This window comes from Peromyscus maniculatus, chromosome 12 (assembly GCF_049852395.1).
Source record: "Peromyscus maniculatus bairdii isolate BWxNUB_F1_BW_parent chromosome 12, HU_Pman_BW_mat_3.1, whole genome shotgun sequence".
Taxonomy (NCBI): domain Eukaryota; kingdom Metazoa; phylum Chordata; class Mammalia; order Rodentia; family Cricetidae; genus Peromyscus; species Peromyscus maniculatus.
This window is the reverse complement of record NC_134863.1, coordinates 4,050,181-4,076,299: the sequence shown is the minus strand read 5'-3', so window position 1 is coordinate 4,076,299 and position 26,119 is coordinate 4,050,181. Positions and strand designations below refer to the sequence as shown.

Genomic DNA, 26,119 nt, shown 5'->3' with positions numbered 1-26,119 from the left:
CCCTCCCTCCCTCCCTCCCTCCCTCCCTCCCTCTCTGAGACAAAGTCTCCCCATGCTTTCCTAGATGAACATGGCACTCACTATGTAGCCCAGATTGTACTCAAGGTTTCACCAATCCTGCTACTTCTGTCTCCCGAGGGCTGGGATCATAGGTGTGTCCACCATGCACGGACACTAGGTTCTCTCTTCTACTTTTATTTGTGAATGTGTGGTGAATATGCACACTTAGGTGTGCAAGTGCCCTCGCACAGTTGTGTGGAAGCCAGAGAACAGAGTCTTCCTCTACTGTTCTCCATGGTGGTTTGAATGAAAATGGCCTCCATAGGTTCATGTGGTTGATGGAACCGTTTGAGAAGGACTAGGAGGTGTGGCCTTTTGGAGGAGGTGTGTCATGTGGGGTGGGTTCTGAGGCTTCAAAAGCCTCCCAGCATCCCCAGTGCTCTCTCTGCCTCCTGCTTGTGTTCACATGTGAGGTCCCAACTCCTCCTGCTGCCATTATAGACGCCGGCCCTCTCGAATTGTAAGCCCAACCAAATGCTTTCTTAAGCTGTGTCTTGGTGCTGTGTCATAGCAACAGAAAAGGTCACAAGGGCATCTACCTTAGTGTCTAAGCTGAGCCTCTCATAAGGCCTGAAACTCCAGCCAGCTGCTCGGATCCACCTCTCTGCCCTGCAATGCTCTGAGATGGTCTCATGTATCTAAAGCTGGCCTTGAACTTTCTAGGTAATCAAAGATGGCCTTGAGCGCCTGATCCTTGTGCCTGTATCTCTCGTGTATACCAACATGCCTGGTATTACTGTTGGTTTTAATGTCAACTTGCCACAAATTAGAACCACCTGAGTAGGAAGCCTCACCTGAAGAACCGTCCTGACTGCCTTGACTGGCGTGGGCAGACTCTGGGCACCCTCTGGTAGCCCAGATGAAGTTGATCTGCCCTGTTGCTGGGCTGCTGACCTCACTGACGGCAGACCCAGCGTTTTCAAGCTTTCATTTGGGATGAGGGACCAGAGGCTCTGCAGGAACCGTCCAGGCTTTTGTCAGCAGACTGGGATTACTGCGCCCCGGGCCTGTGCATCAAGTACTGGTGGTCACGCCCACAAGAGACGTCTGGGGCAGGGCTCCTCCCACTGCTGAAGGGGTCAGCTCAGCCACAGGGACTGAGCGACTCTCAGGTTCTCAGCTCTCAGGTGTGGCCCTGCTGTTACTATTTTAAGTTGACTCATTAAATTCTCTCTCTCTCTCTCTCTCTCTCTCTCTCTCTCTCTCTCTCTCTCTCTCTCTCTCTCACACACACACACACACACACACACACACACACACACTCTCATCCCTCTAGTTTTGTTCTTCTAGAGAACTCTGACTAAAACACCTAGCATTTTTGTTTGTTTGTTTGTTTTTCTGAGAGTCTGGCTATATAATCTAGAATGACCCCAAACTCAAACTCACAATCCTCCTGCCTTAGCTTCCTGAGTGCTGGGATAACAAGCATGTGCCACCATACCCGGCTTATCTTCCAACTGTGAAAGACCCACATGCTGAAAACAGGCCCAATGTGATACCCCAGAATAAATGCTCTTATCCCAAGAGGCCAGCTGATTTGCCAATCTACTTACATACAAACCCACATTCTTCTGCCTTTAACATACTCATGAACCTGGGTGGAGGAAAACATCTCTAAGGGCCATTTTACTTACAACAAGGATTATTTTTTTTTGCTTTTTTTTCCCTTTGGGGGGGGGTTCTTCTTGTTTTCTTTGTTGAGGTAGAGTCTCATATATGCCAGGCTGGCCTCAAGCCCACTGCAACTGAGACTAGACTTCAACCCCGACTGGCCCACCTCTACTTCCCAAACGCTGGGATTATAGATGTGTTCTATCATACCCAGCTTTACAGTTAGCTTTCTTGCTACTACAGTTTCTCAGAGCTACACCAGTAGGGGGTTCATGTTCAATGGGGTACAGGTTCCCACTTCCTTAGTCATACTCCGTGGGGGAGTGAGGTAGGGCGGAACCCCACTGTAACACATACCTCTGGTTCCCTAAGAACACCTTGTGTCCCTGATGTCCCTGATTGCCACACCAACTCCAGTGTCGTCCGTGTGACATGAACAATTATGTCAATAATAGCGGACGGGAGATACGTGTCCCACGGGACTAAGCTCCCTGGAGGTCCCTGGCAGAGTGCCTGTGTTATGCCTCCTTCTTGAAGGAGACGTGCTTCAGAGATCATGAGCTCCCTGGGCTATGGGTTCTGTATAACTGCTTTTCTGATAATGTTCTAATTAATCTATAAAACACAGCCAAAATTAATGAATGCTTGGGTTGTGAACTATGGAGGAAAGGGGAAGCTGGACATGGATCTTAATTAAATATAGCAGAATGAACTATTCCTTAAAGACCCCAAGGCACTAGATAAAGAAAGTATAATAGTTCAGGCACTTCTAGGGAATGAACACTCACCCAATAAGAATCCTTTAGGAATCCCAACTAAAGTGATTTATGGCAGAAAACATTATCTCATAGGAGGCAGATAGTGGGCCCCTCTGTTGAGGAAGTTCAGCATGGAAAACTTAAGGACTACAGCAGAACCCCTTCCCCTTACAGGTGTAAAAGTACAAGAGTCCATATTCCAGCAGGTAAAAAGGTTTTATATTAGAAGAGATTTATGGTAAAGAACTGAAGAAAGACTTAGGGAGGATCTGCAGCATCCAAACTGGCTAAGTGGGTCGTGAGAACCAGAAAAGTAAAAATGAATAATAAACTAGCGAGCGGCTGAGATAAAGATGAAGGACACAGCTGCAAGAAGCCTACACAAGTCTAGGAAATGTACTAAGTTTAAAAAACACAGACTGCTCTTTGGGTCATAAAGTTATTGTGGGTGAAGGGATATGTCTAGCACCAATTAATAATTGTGTGCTTGCTGTTTTTTAAAGATGATGTAATTGAATTATTGCCAAGCTCTTGTTGCTCCTTGTATGACTTGATAGTTTTCTTTTCTGTATATAAACTACTGATTTGCAGAAGTAAAATTGCAGCAGATTCAAACCACTTCTGAGTGTGTTATCTGTCACTCGCTGAATCCTTGCCTTCCTGACTACCCAAGCTCTGGTCCCCCTACGGTCGTGGTACCCCAGATGGGCCAGTGATAGCATGTGGGATGCAAGGTACTGGGAGTCCAGCACATCGTTTTTGTTTTTTTTTTTTTTTTTTTTTTTTTTGATATTTATTTTTTATTTTACAATACCATTCAGTTCTACATATCAGCCATGGGTTCCCCTATTCTCCCCCCTCCCACGCCCTCCCCTTACCCCCAGCCCACCCTCCATTCCCACCTCCTCCAGGACAAGTCCTCCCCCGAGGACTGTGATCAACTTGGTAGACTCAGTCCAGGGAGGTCCAGTCCCTTCCTCCCAGACTAAGCCAAGTGTCCCTGCATAAGTTCCAGGTTTCAAACAGCCAACTCATGCAATGAGCACAGGACTTGGTCCCACTGCCTAGTTGCCTCCCAAACTGATCAAGCCAATCAACTGTCTCACCTATTTAGAGGGCCTGATCCAGCTGGGAGCCCCTCAGCCTTTGGTTCATAGTTCATGTGTTTCCATTCAATTGGCTATTTTTTTTTTTTTTTAATAATTGAGTAAAACTGAAATTTATTATATGCCACAGTTGTCCTAGGGACCTCCATGCTATATATATAGCCTCTATGGTTCTATGGTTTGTGGTCTGATTGTTCTTTATTTTATATCTAGAATCCACCAATGAGTGAGTACAAACCATAACTGTCTTTCTGGGTTTGGGTTACCTCACTCAGGATGATTTTTTCTAGTTCCATTCATTTGCCTGCAAATTTCATGCTTTCATTGTTTTTCTCTGCTGAGTAGTATTCCATTGTGTATATGTACCACATTTTTTTCATCCATTCTTCCGTTGATGGGCATCTAGGTTGTTTCCAGGTTCTGGCTATTACAAATAGTGCTGCTATGAACATAGTTGAGCATGTATCTTTGTGGTATGATTGAGCATTCCTTGGGTATATGCCCAAGAGTGGGATGGCTGGGTCTTGAGGTAGTTCGATTCCTAATTTTCTGAGAAACCGCCATACTGATTTCCACAGTGGTTGTACAAGCTTACATTCCCACCAACAGTGGAGGAGTGTTCCCTTTGCTCCTCATCCTCTCCAACATTGGTTGTCATTGGTGTTTTTGATCTTAGCCATTCTGACAGGTGTAAGGTGGTATCTCAGAGTCGTTTTGATTTGCATTTCTCTGATGATTAAGGATGTTGAGCATTTCTTTAAATGTCTTTCAGCCATTTGTGATTCTTGTTTTGTGAATTCTCTGTTTAGCTCTTTAGCCCATTTTTTAATTGGACTGTTCAGTGCTTTGATGTCTAGTTTCTTGAGTTCTTTATAAATTGTGGAGATCAATCCTCTGTCAGATGTGGGGTTGGTGAAGATCTTTTCCCAATCTGTTGGCTGTCTTTTTGTCTTATTGACTGTGTCTTTTGCCCTGCAAAAGCTTCTCAGTTTCGAGAGGTCCCATTTATTAATGGTTGTGTTCAGGGTCTGTGCTGTCGGTGTTTTATTTAGGAAATAGTCTCCGGTGCCAATGCGTTCAAGAGTGCTTCCTATTTTCTTTTCTATTAAGTTTAGTGTAACTGGATTTATGTTTAGGTCTTTGATCCACTTGGACTTGAGTTTTGTGCATGGTGACAGATATGGATCTATTTGTAATCTTTTACATATTGACATCCAGTTATGCCAGCACCATTTGTTGAAGATACTTTCTTTGTTCCATTGTATAGTTTTGGCTCCTTTGTCAAAAACCAGGTGTTCATATGTGCATGGACTAATGTCAGAGTCTTCAATTCGATTCCATTGGTCCGTATGTCGGTTTTTATACCAGTACCAAGCTGTTTTTATTACTATAGCTCTATAGTAGAGTTTGAGGTCCGGGATGGTGATGCCTCCAAGGGTTGCTTTATCGTATAGGATTCTTTTAGCTATCCTGGGTCTTTTGTTTTTCCATATAAAGTTGAGTATTTTTCTTTCCAAGTCTGTGAAGAATTGTGTTGGGATTTTGATGGGGATTGCATTGAATCTGTAGATTGCTTTTGGTAAGATTGCCATTTTTACTATGTTAATCCTACCTATCCATGAGCATGGGAGATCCTTCCATTTTCTGATATCTTCTTCAATTTCTTTCTTTAGAGATTTAAAGTTCTTATCAAAAAGGTCTTTCACTTGTTTAGTTAGTGTTATCCCAAGGTATTTTATATTATTTGTGGCTATTGTAAAGGGTGATGTTTCTCTGACTTCTTTCTCAGCCCTTTTATCATTTGCAGCACATCGTTTTAAAGAGACGGCTGTGCCTGTACTGGTACTTGAGGGTTCAACCCTGAGACCCTCCCCACACAGATCCAAACCTGAGTTTTCACACACATTGTCACTCACCTTCATCATGCAGCCTTCTGAGGTTTGGGTGGCTGGCTTGGTACTTGCTTTCCTGATCCTTACTTGTATTTATGGCTTCTTTCAATCTTTGGACGAAAAGAAAACATTAAAGGAAAGCACGTATGACAGCGTCACCTCTGTGCCGGTGTGTGCACAGTGGTGTCACTTGTCTTCCAGGACGCCACTGCTGCACATGCCACGCTTCCTTTGCTGACCTCACTGCAACCATCCTGGCAGTAGCGCTGGCCACACAGTGGGTTGACGAAGACCTTACTCAGGACAAGGAGTCCTTGGGCCGGGTGGGTGAAAGCGCATGAACTGACCAAGTGGGTGCCCGTGATGAAGGATCAGCAAATTATGACCTACTATCTATTTTCCCTATTTTTTTTTTTAAAAAAACGTAGTCCAGGCTGGCTTCAACCTCAACATGTAGCTGTTGAAGAACACCTTAAATTCCTGATGTTCCTGCCTCCACCTCTCAAGTGCTGGGATTACACCTCACCTGGCCCCACATTTCTTTTATTGTGATAATATACACATAACATAAAAATCCATCAATTACTTATAGCCATAGCAAAGAATGGCTTTTACATATGAACATTTGCCCTGAATGATAGGTAATGTCAACTTAGAAACTCAAGTCTTTAAAAAACAACAAACAAACTAACCCACCCAGAGTCTCAGGGCTGGAGATGGCTCAGCAGTTCAAAGCACTTGCTTCTCTTCTAGAGGACACAAGCTCAGATCTAAGCACTCACATTGGGAAACTTACAACCACCTGTAACTCTAGCTTCATGGGATCTGACACTCTTCTGACCTCTGTGGGTATCCACATACACGTGAGAGACACACACAGAGGCGCAAATTCAAAACAAAACAAAACAATTAACACATACACACAGAACAGGGTCTTTGTAAAATTTATCGTATGTGCATTGGTGAGTGTGTCAGTGTGATACAGCTACCTTTCCCAGGACTTGACAGTTAACCTAAAAATTTTCTTTTCAGGATCCTCTAAATATGCCTTTGTCCCCAGACAGCAGGAAGTAATTTTAAGAACACAATGCTCACATTCCCAAGAAGTGGGGTGGGTGGTTTTTGGTCATTCAATGGGTTATGGATAATTGTCATTGTTTAGGGTGGTTGGTTACAAGTTATTATTGTTAATGGTCAGGAAAAAGGCTAAACAAAGGAGATCAGACTTATGGTTCTTGTTTAAAAAAAGAAAAAAAAGAAAAAGAAAATATAAGATAAAAGGTATATTATTGAATCTACTTTGAAAAGAAAAAAAGGATATAGATATAAGATAAAAGGCAGATTACTGAATCTACTCTGAAAAAAGAGAGAATATACATATATGATAAAAAGTAGATTATTAAATCTACTTTTAGAAAGCAACTACTAGTTTTAAATATTTTACATTGGATTGGATTTTTGTGTATTGTATAAAAATTATGTATATTGATACAAATTTGAGATTGATTTTGTTAGAAAACATTGTACATATATTTCTCATCTTGTTCAAGGTATTGTACCTATACAGTTTATTTAACAATGTAATGCAAATTGCTAGTCCTTGAAAGTTATGATTACCAACTAGTTAGGATATAAGAAATGCGAGCTAATACTCATTACAACCAAACTTGTAGTCATATTAGGTATGTTCTCAAGGTCAAAAAGAAGTATATTTTAGATAGACAGGTCATCTTCAAATACTTCAGAGACCTACAGAATATGGCATTTAAGATGTTTTGATAACATAGATTCTTTTTTTTTTAGTGACAATGAGACATGTCTGCTCCTAGCAGCACCAATCTACTTCAGAGAAGATGATGGGCCTCGAAGAGACTCCACATGGAGTTTACTTTTTGTGGCAAAAAAATGCCACTGGGCAAGAAAATGCCCTTGTCCTGACTGCTGACAGTATGCTGTCCAAATGGACAAACAGGACACAAAAGAAAGGACTGCTGATCCTTGCCAAGACAAAGTATGACAGCCCTTCAGAAAATCCTGCTTCACAGATGAGTCTGTCAGATATGCTAGGCCTGTAGGATGAAGATGGATGCCCCAACATTGCAGAGAAACCCAGGGTGACTGCCCAGGCAGCCAGCTGTTTCTGTCATTTCTCACATTTTTTGGAAGTCACTTGTTTGTATTTCCTGTTTACTCAGGTAATATTATTTCCTTCTCAGGTCTCTGAGGGAGTTGAAAATTAGATAGTTATAGTTATAGTTTTCCTTGTTAAGAAATTCAGAAAAGAAACTCACTAAAGAGGTGAAAAAGTGTATAAGTTTGAAAGACATCAAAAGATAGTTTTTGGTTGGTAATACAAGTTAGAATAGAAAGTGAATAGGTACAACATTTTGGACTCACCAAAATAGGATAAATAATGGAGTATTTTCTCTGAATCTGTCAAATGTTAATGGACTGGACATTGTTAATGTGATTCTTGATTTTATATATTGTATATACTTATTGTATGTAGTTTTTCTTATATTAGTTATAATCTTTTATTATTTTAGACAAAAAAGGGAAAATGTAGTGACATACTGTGTACCCTAATAAACTTGCCTGGAGACTGGAGGACAGAGTCAGCCACTAGTTTAGACATAGAGGCCAGACAGTGGGTGGCACACACCCTTAATCCTACCACTGAGGATCCTACCACCAGATGGATCTCTGAGTTCAAGGCCACACTGGAAACTGAGCCAGGCATGGTGGCACACACCTTTGATCCCAGTATTGGGAAGCACACATGCCTTTAATCCCAGGAAGTGACATGGCTGGGCGAAAGGTATATAAGGTGTGAGGAAATAGGAACTAAAGCAGTTCAAGACTTAGAGGATTTCAGTCAGAGGATTTGTGGAGTTGGTGAAGTCATAGGTGGTGGCTGTGGTTTGCTCTGCTTCTCTGATCTTTCAGCTTTCACCCCAATATCTGGCTCTGGGTTTTTTTTTTAATTACAAGACCATCTAAGATTCAAACAACATATCAGATCCTCTGGAACTGGAGTTACAGACAGTTGTGAACTGTGGGTGCTGGGGAATTGAACCCAGTCCTCTGGAAGAGCAGTCAGTGCTCTTAACTGCTGAACCATCTCTCCAGCACCCAAAACAGGGTCTTATAAATCCTAGGCTGCCCTTAAAATACTGATCCCAAACTACCTATTCTGATTGCAGGCATGCACCACCCAGCTCAGCTAGTATTCGCCCCTCCCTGTTTCTTTGTTTACTTTTATTTTTGTGGGGCTGGAGAACGGCTCAGTGGTTAAGAGCATTTGTTACTCCTTCAGAGGATCTGAGTTTGGTTCCCAGCACCCATATGGTGGCTCACAACCATATCTAATTTTTTGTTGTAGTGGTGGTACATGCTTGTATTCCTGACACTTAGGAGATGGAGGTAGAAGGGTCAGGAATTCAAAGCTGGTCTTGGCTACCTTGTCAGCTTGAGGTGACCTGGGGCTACATGAGACTTTAACTCACACAGCCCTCAAAAGAATTTCTTTGGGAGAGTTGGTCACAGAGAGACAGAGAGTGAGTAAGAGAGAGAGAGAGAGAGAGAGACAGAGAGAGAGAGAGAGAGAGAGACAGAGACAGAGACAGAGAACATGAATTTTGGCAGTCCATGCTGGACCCATGCCATCATTGTGGCATGGGTGACTCTTTTACTTCTCCCAAAAGAAGCTAAGTGACCTCAACAGCGAGAACAGCTTTGGGAATGAAGGGCAAAAGCTTGCCAAAGGCCTAGAGCTGGCTTTCCAAATTATCTGAAGCTGATCAGGAATTCTTCTGTGGAGAGTTACTAGCTCGAAACAACTACGAGATGGGTGCGGACCACTTGGCAAATGCACTTGGTGCAAATGTCCCAGCGGGCCTCCGTCACCAGCGCTGCAGGAGCTTCTGACTAAGCATCCCCTGGTCAGGGAGCTGCAAGTGCTCAGAGACTGGTTGAGGACCACCAAGGAAAGAGAGCAATGCCAGCACAGGCTTATCCTGAGTCTGTCTCTGGAGCCCAGTGAAGTGGAGGCTTAGCCCAGGGCTTCCAGAACGCTAGGCAAGCACTCTGCTGACGGAGCTACATCCCCAACCCCATATCCACGATTCACTAGTAAAACAGTGTTCAAACTGCGTGTGGAGAGTCGAGGCTATTATCCCAGAATTTGGGAGATGACAGCAGGAGGATCAGGAGTTCGAAATCATCTTCAGCTAAATGTGAATTCAAGACCGGCCTTGGTTACATATTACTTGTTTCCCAAAAAATAATACAAAACAAGGGCCTGTGAGAGATGGCTCAGCATGTAAGGATTTGTCACTAAGTGAAACAACTTGAGTCCAATCTTTAGGACCCACATGGAGGAAGAAGACAATAAACCCCTGCAAGTGTCCTGCACATGGCTGTGGCTTGCATTCCCCCCAAAACACACACACAATTAAAAAACAAAACCAAACCACTTTAAAACAACATAAAACAAGAATGACCTGAGGTATGAATAATGGCCACTGTTTTTAACAAATAGCCAATTCTTTCGTCTTTTTTTTAAAGATGGTTTTATGTGCATGAGTGTTTGCCTGCATGTATGTCTGTGCATCACGTCTGTGCCTGGTGCTCAGAGGTCAAGAAAGGACACTGAATTCCTGGAACTGTTTTATGGACAGTTGTGAGCCACCACATGGGTGCTGGCAACTGAACCCAGACCCTCTCTCCGCAAGAGCACAGTGCTCTTAACCGCTGAGCCAACCCTCTAGTCCTGCCTTGTCATTGAACATGTGGTGCTGAAGCCTGCCAAGTCCTTTTTTTTTTTTTTTTTTTTTTTTTTTTGGTTTTTCGAGACAGGGTTTCTCCGCGTAGCTTTGCACCTTTCCTGGAGCTCACTTGGTAGCCCAGGCTGGCCTCGAACTCACAGAGATCCGCCTGGCTCTGCCTCCCAAGTGCTGGGATTAAAGGCGTGCGCCACCACCGCCCGGCTTCCTGCCCAGTCCTTACATACGATCACTGTATATCTGCCCCAAATTTTTGAGGTAAACAATCTGTAATTTTAAAGTGGGAATTAAGAGACAGATTAGGTTAGATACAGAGAAGAAGAATAAGAAGTTTTTTATATTATTCATATGTATGATCCATTTTTTTGTGGTGGTGGGGATGGAATCTAGGACTTTACACATTCTAGACAAGTCTCTCTCTCTCTCTCTTTCTCTCTCTCTCTCTCTCTCTCTCTCTCTCTATATATATATATATTTATATATATATATGTGTGTGTGTGTATATATATATATATATATATATATATATATATATATATATATGATATTGAGTTACATTTATTTATCGTGTGTGTGTACGTAAATCTAGCGATCAGAGGAAAATCTGTTGAAGTTTGTTCTCTCTTTCCACAATGTGGACCCAGGGATTGAACTCAGGTCATCAGGCTCGGCAGCAAGTGCCTTTACCTGGTGAGCCATCTTACCAGCCCAACCATATATATTTATTTCTTTTCTTTTGTTTTTTAAAACTGGTCTCACGGCTGGTGTTGAAATCTAGGTCTCCCTGCCGTAGCTTCCTAAGTTGTTTTGATCACAAGTATGCACCGTCACATCTGGCTTGAACTTGCTATCTACCTGCCTCAGCCTCTTCAACAGCTGAGATTACACACAGCCCCCACTGTGTCTGCCTTCTGGGGTGACTTGGTAAAGAAACATTCTGTAAAAGGAGTCACATTTATATTGATGAAACTTTCTAAGACTGGAGTCACAATGACTGGGTAGGATTTTATCAACCAGATGAGCACAGTAGGGAAGGGGGTTGGCTTCTCTTTCAGCAAGGCCAAAGGTGAATAAGTTCCTTTCCATGAGTGACCATAGGGCTCCAGGATACCTGGAAGGCACTACAAAGCCTGAGAGCCTTGGCTCCTTCCACACAACCTGTTTCTACTGTTTTCTGTGTTCAGACTGCAGACGCCACACTCACCTGCTGCTGGGCTGCGGGGGGATGCTGCCATTCTGTTCAGGTGGAGTCTCTACTGGTTTGGATTTGAAGTAGTTGATAAATCCTCCAAACATACTCTTAATGCTGTTGATATGTTTCTGGCTTATCTTCAAATCCTGATCCATCTTGTCCACCATCTTCTCAGTGTGTTCTAGGACTCCTCGCTGCCGGACCAGCTCCTGTAGAAGGCAAGAGGTAGTAGCATCATGCCATCCCCCACTTTTAAAACCACAGTATATTAAAGTCTGGGGCTGGAAATGTAGTTCAGTTGGTAGAGTGCTTATCTGACATGCAAAAAACCCTGTGTTGGATCCTCAGCACTCCATCAACCAGGCACAGTCACACACACCTGTCATCCCACAAATTGGGAGGCAGAGGCAGGAGGATTAACTTAATGTTATATTTGGCTATAGAGTGACTTTGAGGCAAACTTGAGCCAGGTGAGACCCAGTCTCAAAAAAAAGTCTCTCCAGGAATGGTAGCCCACACTTTTAATCCCAGCACTCAGGAACTTGGGGAAAAGAGACAGGTGGGCTGGTGTGACTTCTAGGCAGGTCCACGCTTTGTCTGGTTTTCCACAGGGCTGCTGTGGCTTCCATCCTTTTCTAGAGTATTAGTGTACAAAGTAACAGGCTTCCTTGTAATATTCCCCACCCCCAGACTTCTAGGTCAGACAAGGCTACATAGAAAGACTTGTTTCAAAAAAAAAAAGTTTAAAATTATTTACTTATTATTCTGGCTGAAGAGTGGGGGTCACACATGAAGGTCAGATGATGAGCTGAGAGGTCACTTCTCTCCTTTTACAGTGTAGGTCCTGAGGATGGAACCTACGCTGTCAGGCGTGGCAGCAGGCATCTCTATGAACTGACCCAGCCCACTGGCCCATTCTTCCCGTTTTCACACACCCCTGCAGCCCCGCCCCCTTTCCTCCTCCCACTTACACATCCAACGTTCCAGGACCCTCCCCACCTATTTTAAAGTCCTCCTCCCACAACTTATGGCCTTTCAAGTTTCAAGGACTCTGCCTATACTTGTTCCCACTTACATAGACATGTTTTAGAGTTAGAAACTAGGATTCAAATCCAGCATGGTGGCGTACACCTTTAACCTCAGCACTCAGGAGGCAGAGTAGGCAGATCTCTGAGTTTGAGGTCAGCCTGGTCTACAGAGTGTGTTGGCATAAGTTTCCTGTCCAGATTGCCTGCTCCCAAATAACCGACACAGAGACTTAATATATTACTTATAAATGCTGGGCCAATAGCTCAGGCTTGTTATTAGTTAACTCTGATACTTAAATTAAGCCATATTTCTTATCTATGCTTTGCCATGTGGCTCATGGCTTGTTACCTCCTTTTCTATATGTTCTGTTTCCTAGGCAGCTGGCTGGCACCTCTGCTGACTCCACCCTTCCTCCTCCCAGAATCCTCTGTGTCTGGCTGTCCCACCTATACTTCCTGCCTGGCTACTGGCCTGTCAGCTTTTTATTAACCAATAAGAGTAATACATATTTAAAGTGTACAGAAAGACTATTCCACAGCATTTCTCCCTTTCTGTCTAATTAAAAAAGGTTTTAACTTTAACATAGTGAAACTATATATAAAAAAGTTATTAAGCTGGGCAGTGGTGGTGCACGCCTTTAATCTCAGAACTTGGGAGGCAGAGGTGGGTGGATTTCTGTGAGTTCAAGGCCAGCCTTGTCTACAGAGTGAGTTTTAGGATAGACTCCAAAGGTACACAGAGAAACCCTGTCTCAAAACAAAACAAAAAAACAAAACAGTTATTAAGTAGGAATTACAGTTATAACATCCAGTCCATTTGTATTTGACAAATTTAGAGAAAAAACCCAATTATCTATCTTATCTCGGTGAGTTTAAAGTTTTATATCTAATTTACCTTTTATCATAACTAAGGAAAACTATAACTGTCTAGTCTTCAACTCTAGCAAAGTCCCCGGAAGAGTGAAATGTTACCTAATGATAGGGACATCTCGCTGCCTGGACAGTCACCCAAAGTTCCTCTGTAACACTGGGACATCCAACTCTGGCCTACAGGTCTAGCATATCTGACAGACTTTCCCATAAAGCAGGGAATTCTGAAGAACTGTCCTACCCTGTCTTGGCAAAGTTTTGCAGTCACCTTTCTTGCATCCTGCTGGTCCGGTTTGGACAGTATATTGTCAGCAACTGAGGCATGGGCAGTTTCTTTGCTCATATGACTAGCTTTTGCCATAAAGAAAGCAGACTCCACATGGAATTTCTTTGATGCCCATCATCTTCTCTGAAGTAGATCAGTGCTGCCTGGAGCAGATGTGTTTCACTGTTATGAAAAGCCTTAGGTTATTTAAACATCTTAGATGCAATATTCTATAGGTCTTGAAGTGTTTAAAGACCATCTATCTAAATATATCTGTGTATGACCTTGAAAACATACCTAACATTACTGTAAGTTTGACTATTTCAAGGTTATAATTGAGGAGTTTGTATTACCTCTAACTTTTTTTTTTTGTTGTTTATTTTGTTTTTGTGGCTTTTTGAGAGAGGGTTTTACTGTGTAGCCCTGACTGTCCACCTCGAACTCACAGAGATCCGCCTGCCTCTGCCACCTGAGTGCTGGGATTAAACTGCCTCCACAGCCTGGCACAACTGTTTTTTGCTGTTCTGGTTCCTCAGTTTATTGAAAGTTCTTTTCTTCTTCCTCTAGTGGTGTTAAATAAATGTTTTCTGGTTTGCTGTACTGGGCATGATTGATTTCTTCTCAGTTCTCTGTGTGTTCCTTTCATGAAATGCCCTTCTCCCTGCGTTCTTGTGTGTGAAACTGCCTTTCTTCTTCCTCAGTGTATGACACTAGGAATTTTCTGGAGTGTTGACTTAGTTGTCATAAATTGCCTTATCTTGTTCATGTTTTGAAATACTCCTCTGTCTATTTTAATAGATAATTTTGCTAGATATTGCATCTTGGTGGATGGTCACTGACTTTCAGGACTCAAATTCTATCATTCCATGTTTCTTGGCCTTTGGGGTTGCTGACAACAGACCCGGCATTCTGAAGTTTCTGCCTCTGGATGGTAGGGATTATCTTGCCATAGAGAGTATTATTTCTTTGCTTTGTATTTTTGACTGGACTATGATATGTCATGTGTATGAGGTGTTAAATGCTTCCTGTGTTTGGATATCTGCTTCTTTTTCTAGATCTGAGAAATTCTTGGCCATATTTGTTGAGTAAGTTGTCTTAAGTTATTTGATTTTATCTTAGCTCTTACAGTTCTTAGGTTTGGCTTCTTGAATGAATGCAGAGTTCTTGGTACTTTTGGTTACATTCACTAGTGTTTTGTTTTTATACATGTCTGTATTTTTTTTTTTGTTTTTGTTTTTTTGATACATGATTTCTCTGTGTAGCTTTGTGCCTTTCCTGGAACTCACTTGGTAGTCCAGGCTGGCCTCAAACTCACAGAGATCCGCCTGGCTCTGCCTCCCGAGTGCTGGGATTAAAGGCATGCGCCACCACCGCCTGGCTACATGTCTGTATTTTACTGTCTCAAATTTGTCTTCCACACCTGAGATTTGTTCTTCTAATTGGCCTTGTCTGCTGGTGATGCTGGGTTTTTGTTTTCATTTTCATTAATTGATTCTTTCATTTCCAGAATTTTGTTTGGTTTTTAGTGTATCAACTTCCCTGTGAACTTTTCCTCTACATTTATAAAATTTTATTCTAAGTTATTAATTCTTTCCCTGACTTTGGTAACTTTCTTATCTACATCTTGAGTTGATTTTATAATTTTCTTGTTCAGGAATGAATCTATTTGAGTCTTCTATGTGATCACTGATCTTTTTTTTGTTGAGACAGGCTCTTGCTATGTAGTCCTGGCTGGCATGGACTTCATTGTATCGATCAAGATGATTTTAAACTCACAGAGATCCACCTGCCTCTACCTCCTGAGGCTGGGATCAAAGGAGTGCACCACCATGCTGGGCCTTAATCACTGATCTACTTACAAAGAAGGAATTTTAATTTTGTTTTCTTTCATTTCTATTTGTGCTGGTTAGTTTTTGTTAGGTTGACACAAACATACATATATGTGTTTTGTTTTGTTTTTTTGGTTTTTTCGAGACAGGGTTTCTCTGCGTAGCTTTGCACCTTTCCTGGAACTCACTTGGTAGCCCAGGCTGGCCTCGAACTTGCAGAGATCCGCCTGCCTCTGCCTCCCGAGTGCTGGGATTAAAGGCGTGCGCCACCACCGCCCGGCTCAAACATACATATATGTGGGGAGAAGGAATCTTAATTAAGAAACTGCCTTCATAAGACTAGCAAGTCTGTAGGGCATTTTCTTAATTAGTGATTGATGGGGGAGGGGCCAGCCCATTGTGGGTGGTGCCACCCCCTGGCAGGTAGTTTTGGAGTGTCTTATACACTTTCTTATAAAGTAGGCTGAGCTAGCCATGGGGAGCAAACTTGTTATCAGCTTCCTCCTTGGTCTCTGCATCAATTCCTCCTTCCAGGTTCCTGCCCTGGCTTCCCTCAGTGGTGGACTTAGAAGCTGAAACAAACTCTTTCCTCCCCAAGTTGCTTTTAGTCATGGAGTTTTATCTCAATAACAGAAACCCTAACTAAGACACTATCCCATCATCACTTCCAGTGTTGAGAAGTTGTCAGTTGTGGGATATTGTAGTGGAGTGTTGTCTTCTTTTTTTGTTTCTTTGCAGTGTTCTGTATGTACATCTGCTGGAGTAGATGTGTCCTCTGGTCTTTCCACCCTTTGTCCCACTGTTTATGTCTTAACTTCAGAATGGAAGTCAGGAAATGTGTTGTGTTGGGGGAGAGGCTTTGCTTTTGTATCCACAGGAAATGAAAAGCTATGGATTCCTTCAAAATTAATAAAGATCAGATTTGACTGGGGGAGACCTCCTAAAAATCTTGGCTACAGACATGAAGAAAGAAACCAAGAAAAACTACATGACAGGTGACGTGGGAACAGCTCTGAGACAGGATGAGACATAATAAATTTTGTTGGCTACAGAGTCCTCATGACTTATTATTACATGTCATCCTTAAATATGGCATGGATGGAGATTTATGTTACAGTTTTGTTATGCAGTCCAAACCATCTCAAAAAGCTGACAGATGCCTTTTACCAGCTGAACTATAGAACAAAAATCATCTTTAGCTTATTTGTGAACAATGCACATTTCATACTGTGTAAATACAGATGTGTATGTTACCTTTAAAAGTTTGTGTGTTTTCCGAACAAAAGGACCAGACACCAATGAAAACAAGCAGCCAAGTGATCCAGCCTCACAGAATGCCTCTGTTGCCATTTCTTCAATAATCTGCATCCAGGACAACATCAAAGCACCTAGCTGAGAGGGTCTAGCCTCACAGAGTACTCCAGCCAGGACTTCAGATAAGTCCTGCACTTTCCCATTACACAGAGATTGGACAACAAATGATACAGCTATCTCTCCCAGGCCTTGACTATTATCCCAATTTCTTAGGATCCCCTAAAGATGCTGTCACCTCCAGAAAGCAGAAAGCAATTTTACTAACACAGCACCCCCATTCCCAAGAGGTAGTTTTTGGTTATTCAGTGGGTTATGGATGTCTGTTGTTGTTTAGGGGATTTGGTTACAAGTTGTTATTGCATGGTGAGGGAGAAAACTAAGCAAAGAAGGTTAGATTCAGGGATCTTTTTCTTTTTCTTTGTTCTATCCTTTCTCTCTTATCTAGTGTTGAAGGAAAAATAAGGGGATAAGGGATGAAAAAAGGGAGGGGCTATAGGAATGAGAGTATAAAAGGGTAGATTATTGAATCTACTTTTTTTTTTTTTTTTTTTTTTTTTTTTGAGACAGGGTTTCACTGTGTAGCTCTGGCTGTCCTGGAAATTGCTCTGTAGACCAGGCTGGCCTCTGCCTCCTGAGTGCTGGGATTAAAGGCGTGCGCCACCACTGCCCAGCTTGAATCTACTTTTCAACTAAAAAGCAACTACTAGTCTCAAATACAGTATGGATTTTTGTATAATGATATAAATTTAAGGTTATTTTTGTTACAACATACAGAATGTACGTTTCTACTCTTGTTTAAGGTATTGTACCTATGTAACTCTCTTTTTTTTTTTTTTTTTTTTGAGATAGGGTAGCTCTGGAGCCTGTCCTGGAACTCACTCTGTAGACCAGGCTGGCCTCAACCTCACAGAGATCCACCTGCCTCTGCCTCCCACGTGCTGGAACTATGTAGCTCACTTAAAATGTAATGTGAATTTATAGTCCTTGAAAGCTACTATTATAAAATGTTTAGGATAATTAAGAAATGCAGGTTAGTAATTAGTCATCTATAACAATCAAACTTGTAGTCATGTTAGGTATGTTTTCAAGGTTAAACAGAGATATATTTTAGATAGATAGGTAGTCTTCAAACACTTCAGAGATCTACAGAATATGGCAATCAAGATGTTTAATAACATAAGGCTTTCATGACTGTGAGACACCTCTGTTCATGGCAGCACCAATCTACGCAGAGAAACTCTGTCTCGAAAAACAAAACAAAACAAAACAAAAAACCAATCTACTTCAAAGAATATGATGGGCATTAGAACAACTCCGTATGGAGTTTGCTTCAAATGTGGCAAAGTTAGTCACTGGGCAAAAAAACTGCCCTTCCCTTGACTGCTGACAGAATGCTGTCCAAATTGGACAACCAGGACACAAAGGAAGTTGACTGCTGAACTTTGCCAAGACAAAGTAGGGACAGTCCTCCAAAATTCCTGCTTCCCAGAAACTCTGTCAGATATTCTAGACCAGTAGGGTAAAGATGAATGCCCCAACATTACAGAGGAACCTTGGGTGACTATCCAGGCAGCCAGCCGTCTGTCATTTCTATAGTTTTAGAAGTTGCTTGCTCTGCATTTCCTGTAATATTTATCTCAAGTAATAGTTATCCTTCTCAGGTCTCTGATGGGGTTGAAGACTAGTTTTTTTTTTTTAAATATAATTATATATATATATATATATATATATATATATATATATTATTACTGGTTTTTCAAGACAGGGTTTCTCTGTGTAGTTTTGGTGTTTGTCTTAGATCTCACTCTGTAGACCAGGCTGGCCTCGAACTCACAAGAGATATGTCTGGCTCTGCCTCCCGAGTGCTGGGATTAAAGGTGTGTGCTACCATCTCCTAGCTAAATAGTTATAGTTTTCCTTGTTACCAAATTCAGAAAAGAAACTCACAAAAGAGATGGAAAGTTTATAAAAGTTGAGAGACAAAAGTTTAAGTTGTTTACCTAAGAAAATGTTTTAAGGTCTAAAAAGATATTGTTATGTTGTTAATACAAGTTATGACAGAAAGTGATATAGGTACAAAACTCCGGACTCACCAAGATAGGATAGATACTAGAGTACTTTCTCCAAAGTTGCCAAATGGACTGGACATAGTGAATGCAATTCTTACCTAATAATTGTTCTTATTGTATATCGTTTAAGGAGGAGATGTTGGGATAATCCTTTTGTACACTGTGTGAAGACGTGTCTCTGTTTAACCTCACCTGCCTAAGGCACCTTCTGATTGGTTTAATAAAGAGCTTAATGGCCAATAGCTAAGCAGGAGAGGATAGATGAGACTTCTGGGGAGAGACAGGAACTCTGGGAAAGAATCTGAGTTGGGAGACTTGCCAGCCAGACTCAGACAGAGGAAGTCAGACATATGGTACTGAGGAGAGGTAACGAGCCATGTGGCAGAACATAGATTAATATAAATGGGTTAGTTTAAGTTTTAAGAGCTAGTTGGGAAAAGCCTAAGCTAAGGCTAAGCTTTTATAATTAATAAAAGTCTCTGTGTCATTATTAGAGAGCTAGCCACACAAAGAAAGACTTGCTATACAGATACTTACAATTACAATTCATAATAGTTGCAAAATTACAGTTATGAAGTAGCAACGCAAACAATTTTATGGTTGGGTAACCACAGCATGAGGAACTGTATTAAAGGGTCGTGGCATTAGGAAGGCTGAAACCACTATTTCGAGTGTAGAACGGTAAACAAAATGTACTGCCTTTTCTATCAAAGGGTTAAATAAGGCAAAACAACATTTGAAACACTGTAAAGAAACCGTCTGGTAAAAATTTAAGTTCCACCCCAGTCAGCACTTCCTGAAATGAAAATGTGCTCAAGGTTGCAGCCTGTTCTCAGGCTTTGCTCATTAGGTATACCATGTTGAGTAAGTTGGCCACTGCTTTCTTCTTCCTCCTCCCAGATTTCTCCTTCTATTGATCCTCTCTGCCTGCCAGCCCCGACTATTTCTCTCGCCTGCCTCACTATTGGCCGTTCAGTTCTTTATTAGACCATCAGGTATTTTACACAGGCACAGTAACACAGCTTCACAGAGTTAAACAAATGCAACATAAACAAAAGTAACACACCTTAAAATAATATTCTACAATATTTCCCCCCTTATTTTCTAAACAAAAATGAAAGGTTTTTACTTTAACATAGTAAGACTGTATACAATAAGAACAATTATCAAGTAAAGATTACATTCACAATGTACTGAATTCCAATTCATTTGTGTCTGACAAATATAAAGAACTCCATTACCTCCTAACTGTGGTTGACACCTTTATCCTCAGGAAAAGTTGAGAAGGTCAATGGACTCATCCAACAAGAGCTCACCAAGCTCTCCATTGAACTCAGGTTGTCTTGGCCCTCCCATCTCCCCATTGCCCTTACCCGACTCCAGACCACCCCACGCTCTCCTACAGGTTTGAGCCCTTTTGAGCTCCTTTACAGAAGGCCCTTCCTCCTCAATCACCACCTCCCAGCCCAAACTCTCCCACTGTCCAGGTGATTCCCCTACCTCTCTCTTCTGAGGTCCCTTCTCCGTTCATACTGTGATCCTCACACCCCCTCAGCTGCCAAGCTCTTGGGACATCCATGCTGGACATCTCTCCAGACTCAAGTGGGCATCTAATTCAGGATACATGGTCTGTCCAGCAGCTGGGACCCTCCACCCTCCGGTTTTCCAAGATGTCCCACTAAAGGGCCTATCTGCTCTTCTGCTCTGTACATTCGTCTTTACAGTGCAACTAGGCAGATGTTAATGATCTGTCTTTTTCCTAGAAACTTGCCTTCTTTGTTTCCTCAAGAAACAGATGCCTGAGGTCTCCAGGATGACAATCAATCAAATGCTCCTCCACTCACACCTCCTGCTGAATGTAAGCTCACCAATTCCCGACTCCTGTTCTCCATGTCGCCCCATGCCCGCAGGAAGTAGTCAGACTTGAACTGGTGTCCCTATACCCAAAGAGTCTGGAATGTTTGGAATGAACGAGTCTGGTGGAAGATCCACCTCAACTCCCCTCCCCATCTCTTTCCCTAAACCTGCCCCTTCAAAGCCCGCTAAACACAGCTCCTCCCCCAAAGAGGCTCAAGACCACTCCCACAGGGAATATAAGCCACATTCTAGAAAACAGACACATGGTTTTTCTGGTCTCTCATCCCTGTCTCTTCACTGTGGGGCTGGGGAATTGCCCAGGAGTGCTTTACCCATTAAACCTGAGCTTTCTATATTCAGTCTGATTCAGTTTGCTGTGTTGGCAGAGAGGCCTTCAGGAGGCCTAAAACTTATCAAATAGTTGTCTTTTATCCTATTCCCCTAAATTATAACATACATCCATAACCCCACCAAATAACCAAAAACCACCCATAGCCCCCAACTCTTGGGAATGTGAGCAAAGTTTTCTCTAGACTGCTTCTTGCTGTCTGTGGGTAAAGCATCTTTTTTAGGGGTCCCTGAGAAAATTTTGGGATAATGGCCAAGTCCTGGGAAGACCAGCAGTAACCTTTGCTGATAGATATCACCTGTCAGGATTCAGGAGTTCTCCCTTGATCACACCTGGTTCATATATTCCTGAAGGATTCCACAACTTCTCATCTCTTGTGGGAACAACACTCCAAAGCATTTTTGATTTCCATTTGACAAATACATTTTTTTTACTTTTTTTTTTAAAAGTTAAAGCATTCCTAAAGTACCTAGATTGGTTCAATTTAACAGTCCAGGTCACAATCCCATGCGTCTTAGCAGCTGTTATTTTCTTATCAACATTCACAAAATTCAAAATGAACACAAAAACATACAGGATCCAGATTCCCTGTGTATTTCCCATCTCTACGTGGCTTACTCTGTTTATATTACTTTACTTCTCTCTTTAAAGACTTTATTATTTTTAAACTATTTCTTTCTTTCTATGATTGTCCATGGCTGTTTTCTTTCTTTCTTAAACCTATGCACATTGTAAAGCACACTGGCACTGTTTAGACCTTTGTTCCACCTGGACCTCTTTTACTGCAGATCTTTAGTCTTTTTTGACTCTACAAGCAAACTTTACTGTTAAGCTACACCTGGTCCTCCAAGCAAGGCTCTTGGCTGGCTCCACCCACTTCTCAGGTTGTGAAAGCCAAGCCTAAGCTCACAGCCTGGTCGGAGGTAGGTGACTGGAACTGCATTCAGCCTTCCTAGAGCTCTAGAATGCCAACGCTTGTGCTGTGGCAGGCATTTTTACTTAGTTTTTTGTTTCCATGTAACGTACTAGTTGTTCAAGGGCTCACTAATTTTATCTAAAAGGAGCTTTTTTTTAAAAAAAAAAAAAACTTTCTCAGGCACTATAAAAATTCAAGCACCATGTTGGTAGGCCAAAATGTTGTTGCATTTTCTTTAACTCTTTTGGCAGTTCCCCCCCAAGAGCAAAAACAAACAACAACAGAGATCCACCTGCCTCTGCTGGGACTTAAGGCATGTACCATTATTCCCAGCTTTGGGATTTTTGTTGTTTTTTCGAGACAGGGTTTCTTCTCTGTGTAACAGCCTTAGCTGTCCTGGAACTCACGGAGATCCATCTGCCTCTGTCTCCTGAGTGTTGGGATTAAAGGCGTGTGCCACCGCCACTGAACAGCTTAGGAATTTTTAACTGAAAAGGAAAACGTTTTGGACTGTGTCAAACAAACTTGCAAGAGCTCGTTTTCAGAGAGAAAGGACCTGATAATTTATCTTCAGAGTCTTCATAGACGGTTGTGGAACAAGCTAGATAAATATGGATAAATATGGATAAATATGATTTCTGTAGCACCCGGGTATTTTTCCTATGTCCTTCCTCTTCCTTTTCTTTTCTTTCTTTAATATTAGTACTATTTTGCATGCTGCAGCTCAGACTCCGTCCTTACATACAGTGCTCAACCCTGAGCTACATCCACAGTCTGGAGGATTGTACAGGGCAACAGATGGCTCTGGGGATAAAATGGGATAAAATGGGCAAAGCTCTAGTGGGCCGGAGGCCTTGGCTACTCTAGCATCCAGGTCTTCCTGTCATGGCAGGATTTCCTCAAAGCCACTTCTCCTGTCCACTTAGAACGCGGCAGGGGAGACAAAGAGCGTGGCACGACCGTCCCCGGGACTGCAGGGAGCTCGCATGTCACATGTCACAGTGACAGAGTCTCAGCTGCAGAGGAACCCAGACATCTGACGCAGAGGTTACACCGGGAACACAGGGAAATATGTAAAGATGGCTTCTCCTCTGAGAGGCAGAAGGTCAAAGGAGGGAGGGCTGCTTTGGCTTCTGGAAGTTTCCATGTATCAGAACCTGTGCTCCCTGGCGAACATGAGACCAGCCAAGCAAAGAGCGTCTTTGGTTCGACTCCTCCCTAAAAGGGATAGGAAACGACTGACCTAACATGCTCTGACCGAGGACCGACCATAGAGGAAGGGGTGTGGCCGGGCCCGAGGTGGGTGAACTGGAGGTGCTCCCTCAGTGTTCCCTGTGAGGAGGGACTGGCCAAGACTCCATACTCCAGCTATGCTGAAGACAGAACTCAAATACTCCGAATTTGGAGTGTACTCCCATAGCTCAGAAGTGGACTGTGTTGACTTTTCCATCTGCCTCTGTGAGAATGAGGCCAACACAGGCCCAGGGTGGCTGGGTGGTGGGAGGTGTGAACTCCTGGACAAGGAATGTGGCTCAGCTGGTAAGGACACTTGCCTAGCACACACGATGTTGGGGTCTCAACCTCCAGCACTCTGTAAACTGGGGTGGTGGGACATGCCTGTAATCCCAGCTCTTGGGATGAGAAAGCAAAGAATCAGGAGTCCAGGGTCATTGCTGTGGAACAAACCTCTTGTACACTGTAAAGATTTGTCACTTGAATTGGTTTAATAAAATGATGATTGGCTGGTAGCTGGGTAGGAAGTTAGGCAGGAAAGCCAAACTGAGAATAATGGGAAGGAGGAGGGCGGAGTCAGGAGTCTCCAGCCAGACACAGAGGAAGCAAGATGAGAATGTCATTTTGAGAAAAGGTATCAAGCCATGTGGCTAAACATAGATAAGAAATATGGGTTAATTTAAGTGTAAGAGCTAGTTAATAATAAGCCTGAGCTACTGGCTGAACATAAGTATAATTTATAAGCAATATTAAGCCTCGGAGTCAATTACTTAAGAAGTGGCTGCCAGGTATTTGGGAACAGGCAGGGGAGAAACTTCTGCCTACAGGTCATCCTCAGGTACATAGAGTGAGAGGTCAGTCTGAGCTCCATGAGACCCAGTCTCAAAAACAGCGAACAAGGAAGCACAAGATGCCTTCCATGTGAAGAATAGACAGGCCAAGAGACTATGAGAGATCACAGGTGACCCCCAACTGCTTTCAGCCCCAGGAGTTTTCTAAATTTAAACAGCAAAAAGAAGAGAGGGGATATGCTTGGGTTGCCAAGCAACCACAGACAAAGTTCCTCCATTCCTCTTTTCTGTGATTGATTCCTGAGAGCAAGAGCAAGCCAAAGTCAGTGAGACAAAGACCATGCAAGAGCACAGACTGCCTGAAGTGAGGTGACAGCCACCTAGACAGGTTATGTTCCAGGGCACTGTGAGGTTTCAGGGGATCAGAGGTTCTTGCTGGCTGAGCATGGAAAGGTCTGTGGGACTTTCTCCAAGATACTCAAGAGAACTCACTCTCTGCCAAGGGTTCTTCCAGTGCTAGTGATCTATGGGGACTAAAAAAGCCTGAATTCCACCCTGAGGGTGCATATAACCCCTGCAGGGTAAGAACAAGTTCAGTCTGGCCCTCTGCCTTGCTAACCACACCGTGGTGCTGAGAACGCAGGAAGGCAAGCACATCCTTGCTTCATTGAGCTCAGTTACATGGGAAAAACAGTAAAAGGGTCATTACACACATGGTTGTTTTTTTGTAAGGATTCCTGGCCTGGTTTAAGGACTGTATCAGAGTCCCAAGGGTGGGTGGAGTAAATGCTGAGAAAGCAGCTAGTCTAGGCAGCTGGAGTAACCGAGGGGAAGTGGAACTGTGTGGTGAGCGCACAAGAGTGTGGGCGGGACCCATCAAGACCCGATGCTGAGGTCCCCCTCCCCCAGGACAGCAGTAACCACTGGGTCACACCACAACCTACAGCTGGGGCGTCCTGTAATATCAGGTAGGCCTCATAATGAGTTCGAAATTAAATTTAGCTATTAACTGATAAGTACATGAATGTCAATCTGTGGTCAGTGCACTGAACCCGGGCAATATAAAATTCTATTTCAGAAAGGAAAAAAGAAAAGAAAAGAAAAAAAAAAGAAAAAGAAACTTTTCCTCATCATTTTTCTCCTCTACCAAGGTAATAAACACTCACACTAACAAATTCTAGCTGGCATGGCTGAGCAAACGTGGAACTTGCCGGGTTCTGTATGAGCCAGAGATTTCCTCGGCATGGAGTGGATTCAGAAACACAAATTGGTTATTAGGTTACATTTAAAAAAAAAAAAAATCACCAGGTGGTGATGGCACACGCCTTTAATCCCAGCATTCAGGAGGCAGAGGCAGGCGGACCTCTGTGAGTTTGAGGCCAGCCTGGTCTACAGAGTGAGTTCAAAGATAGCCAGGATTATTTCACAGAGAAACCCTGTCTCAAAAAAAACCCTGAATCAATAAATCACTGAGGACTGGAGAGGAATTGGTCTAGTAGCTGTCTTTCTGTCCTTATCAGCCTTTGCTGAGAAATAGGCTTCATTGGCGTCACCATGACCGACTGCAGAGGAGCAGGTCTGGTTAGGAAGCCCTCACAAGGAATGACTGCTCCCCCAGCTTTCTAGAAAACAAGAACACACCTATGGCAACAGATTTACTCTAACCGGGGAAACCTTTAGCTTGTCTTGCCACTCTGCTCCGGGCTAAGAGGGATGCTGTCTGTCTGTCTCTCCACCTCTCTGAATCCAATGCCCAGTGTGGCTTCAGTCCCAGGCACTGGCAAGACTTAAAGATGAGCAGGCCTCTGAGAAGCATGTGCTAGTCAAGGCGGCTGAGCACATCATGTGTCAGCCTCACCAAACAGCAGTCCTTTTCCACGGGTGCCAGCAGTGTCCACCAACAGCAGGTTTGTTGTGGAGCTCTGCCGAACTGAGATGCCAGGCTCCAAAAAAGAAGATCACCGTAGAATGCCAAACTGCTACAGGAGAGGCAGCGTGTCCCGGGAGGGTGGGCAGCTTTGACAATGTCCATGCAGGAAGCAGTATTATAACGTCCACTATTAGGAGGGTGGCTCATCCACAGAAGTCATCTATTTAGTGGAATACAATATGGCCATTAGCCTGCCTCCCCCTCCCCCCAAAAAATCCTCACTGCATTTAACTATGTATGAAATAATCTTCATTACTTCTAAATA

At 42.9% G+C, this 26,119-nt stretch overlaps 1 protein-coding gene across 1 annotated transcript in view; it reads right to left on the bottom strand.

Moving 5' to 3' along the window:
- Window positions 1-26,119, bottom strand: part of Snap29 (synaptosome associated protein 29) — a 32,598-nt gene that overhangs the window by 4,158 nt on the left and 2,321 nt on the right. Inside the window, exons 2-3 of the mRNA XM_006998410.4 lie at window positions 11,416-11,612; window positions 5,452-5,537 (exon numbers count right to left, since the gene is read on the bottom strand). Of these exons, the coding sequence (XP_006998472.1) occupies window positions 5,452-5,537; window positions 11,416-11,612 (283 nt within the window). The remainder of the gene's footprint in view (window positions 1-5,451; window positions 5,538-11,415; window positions 11,613-26,119) is intronic.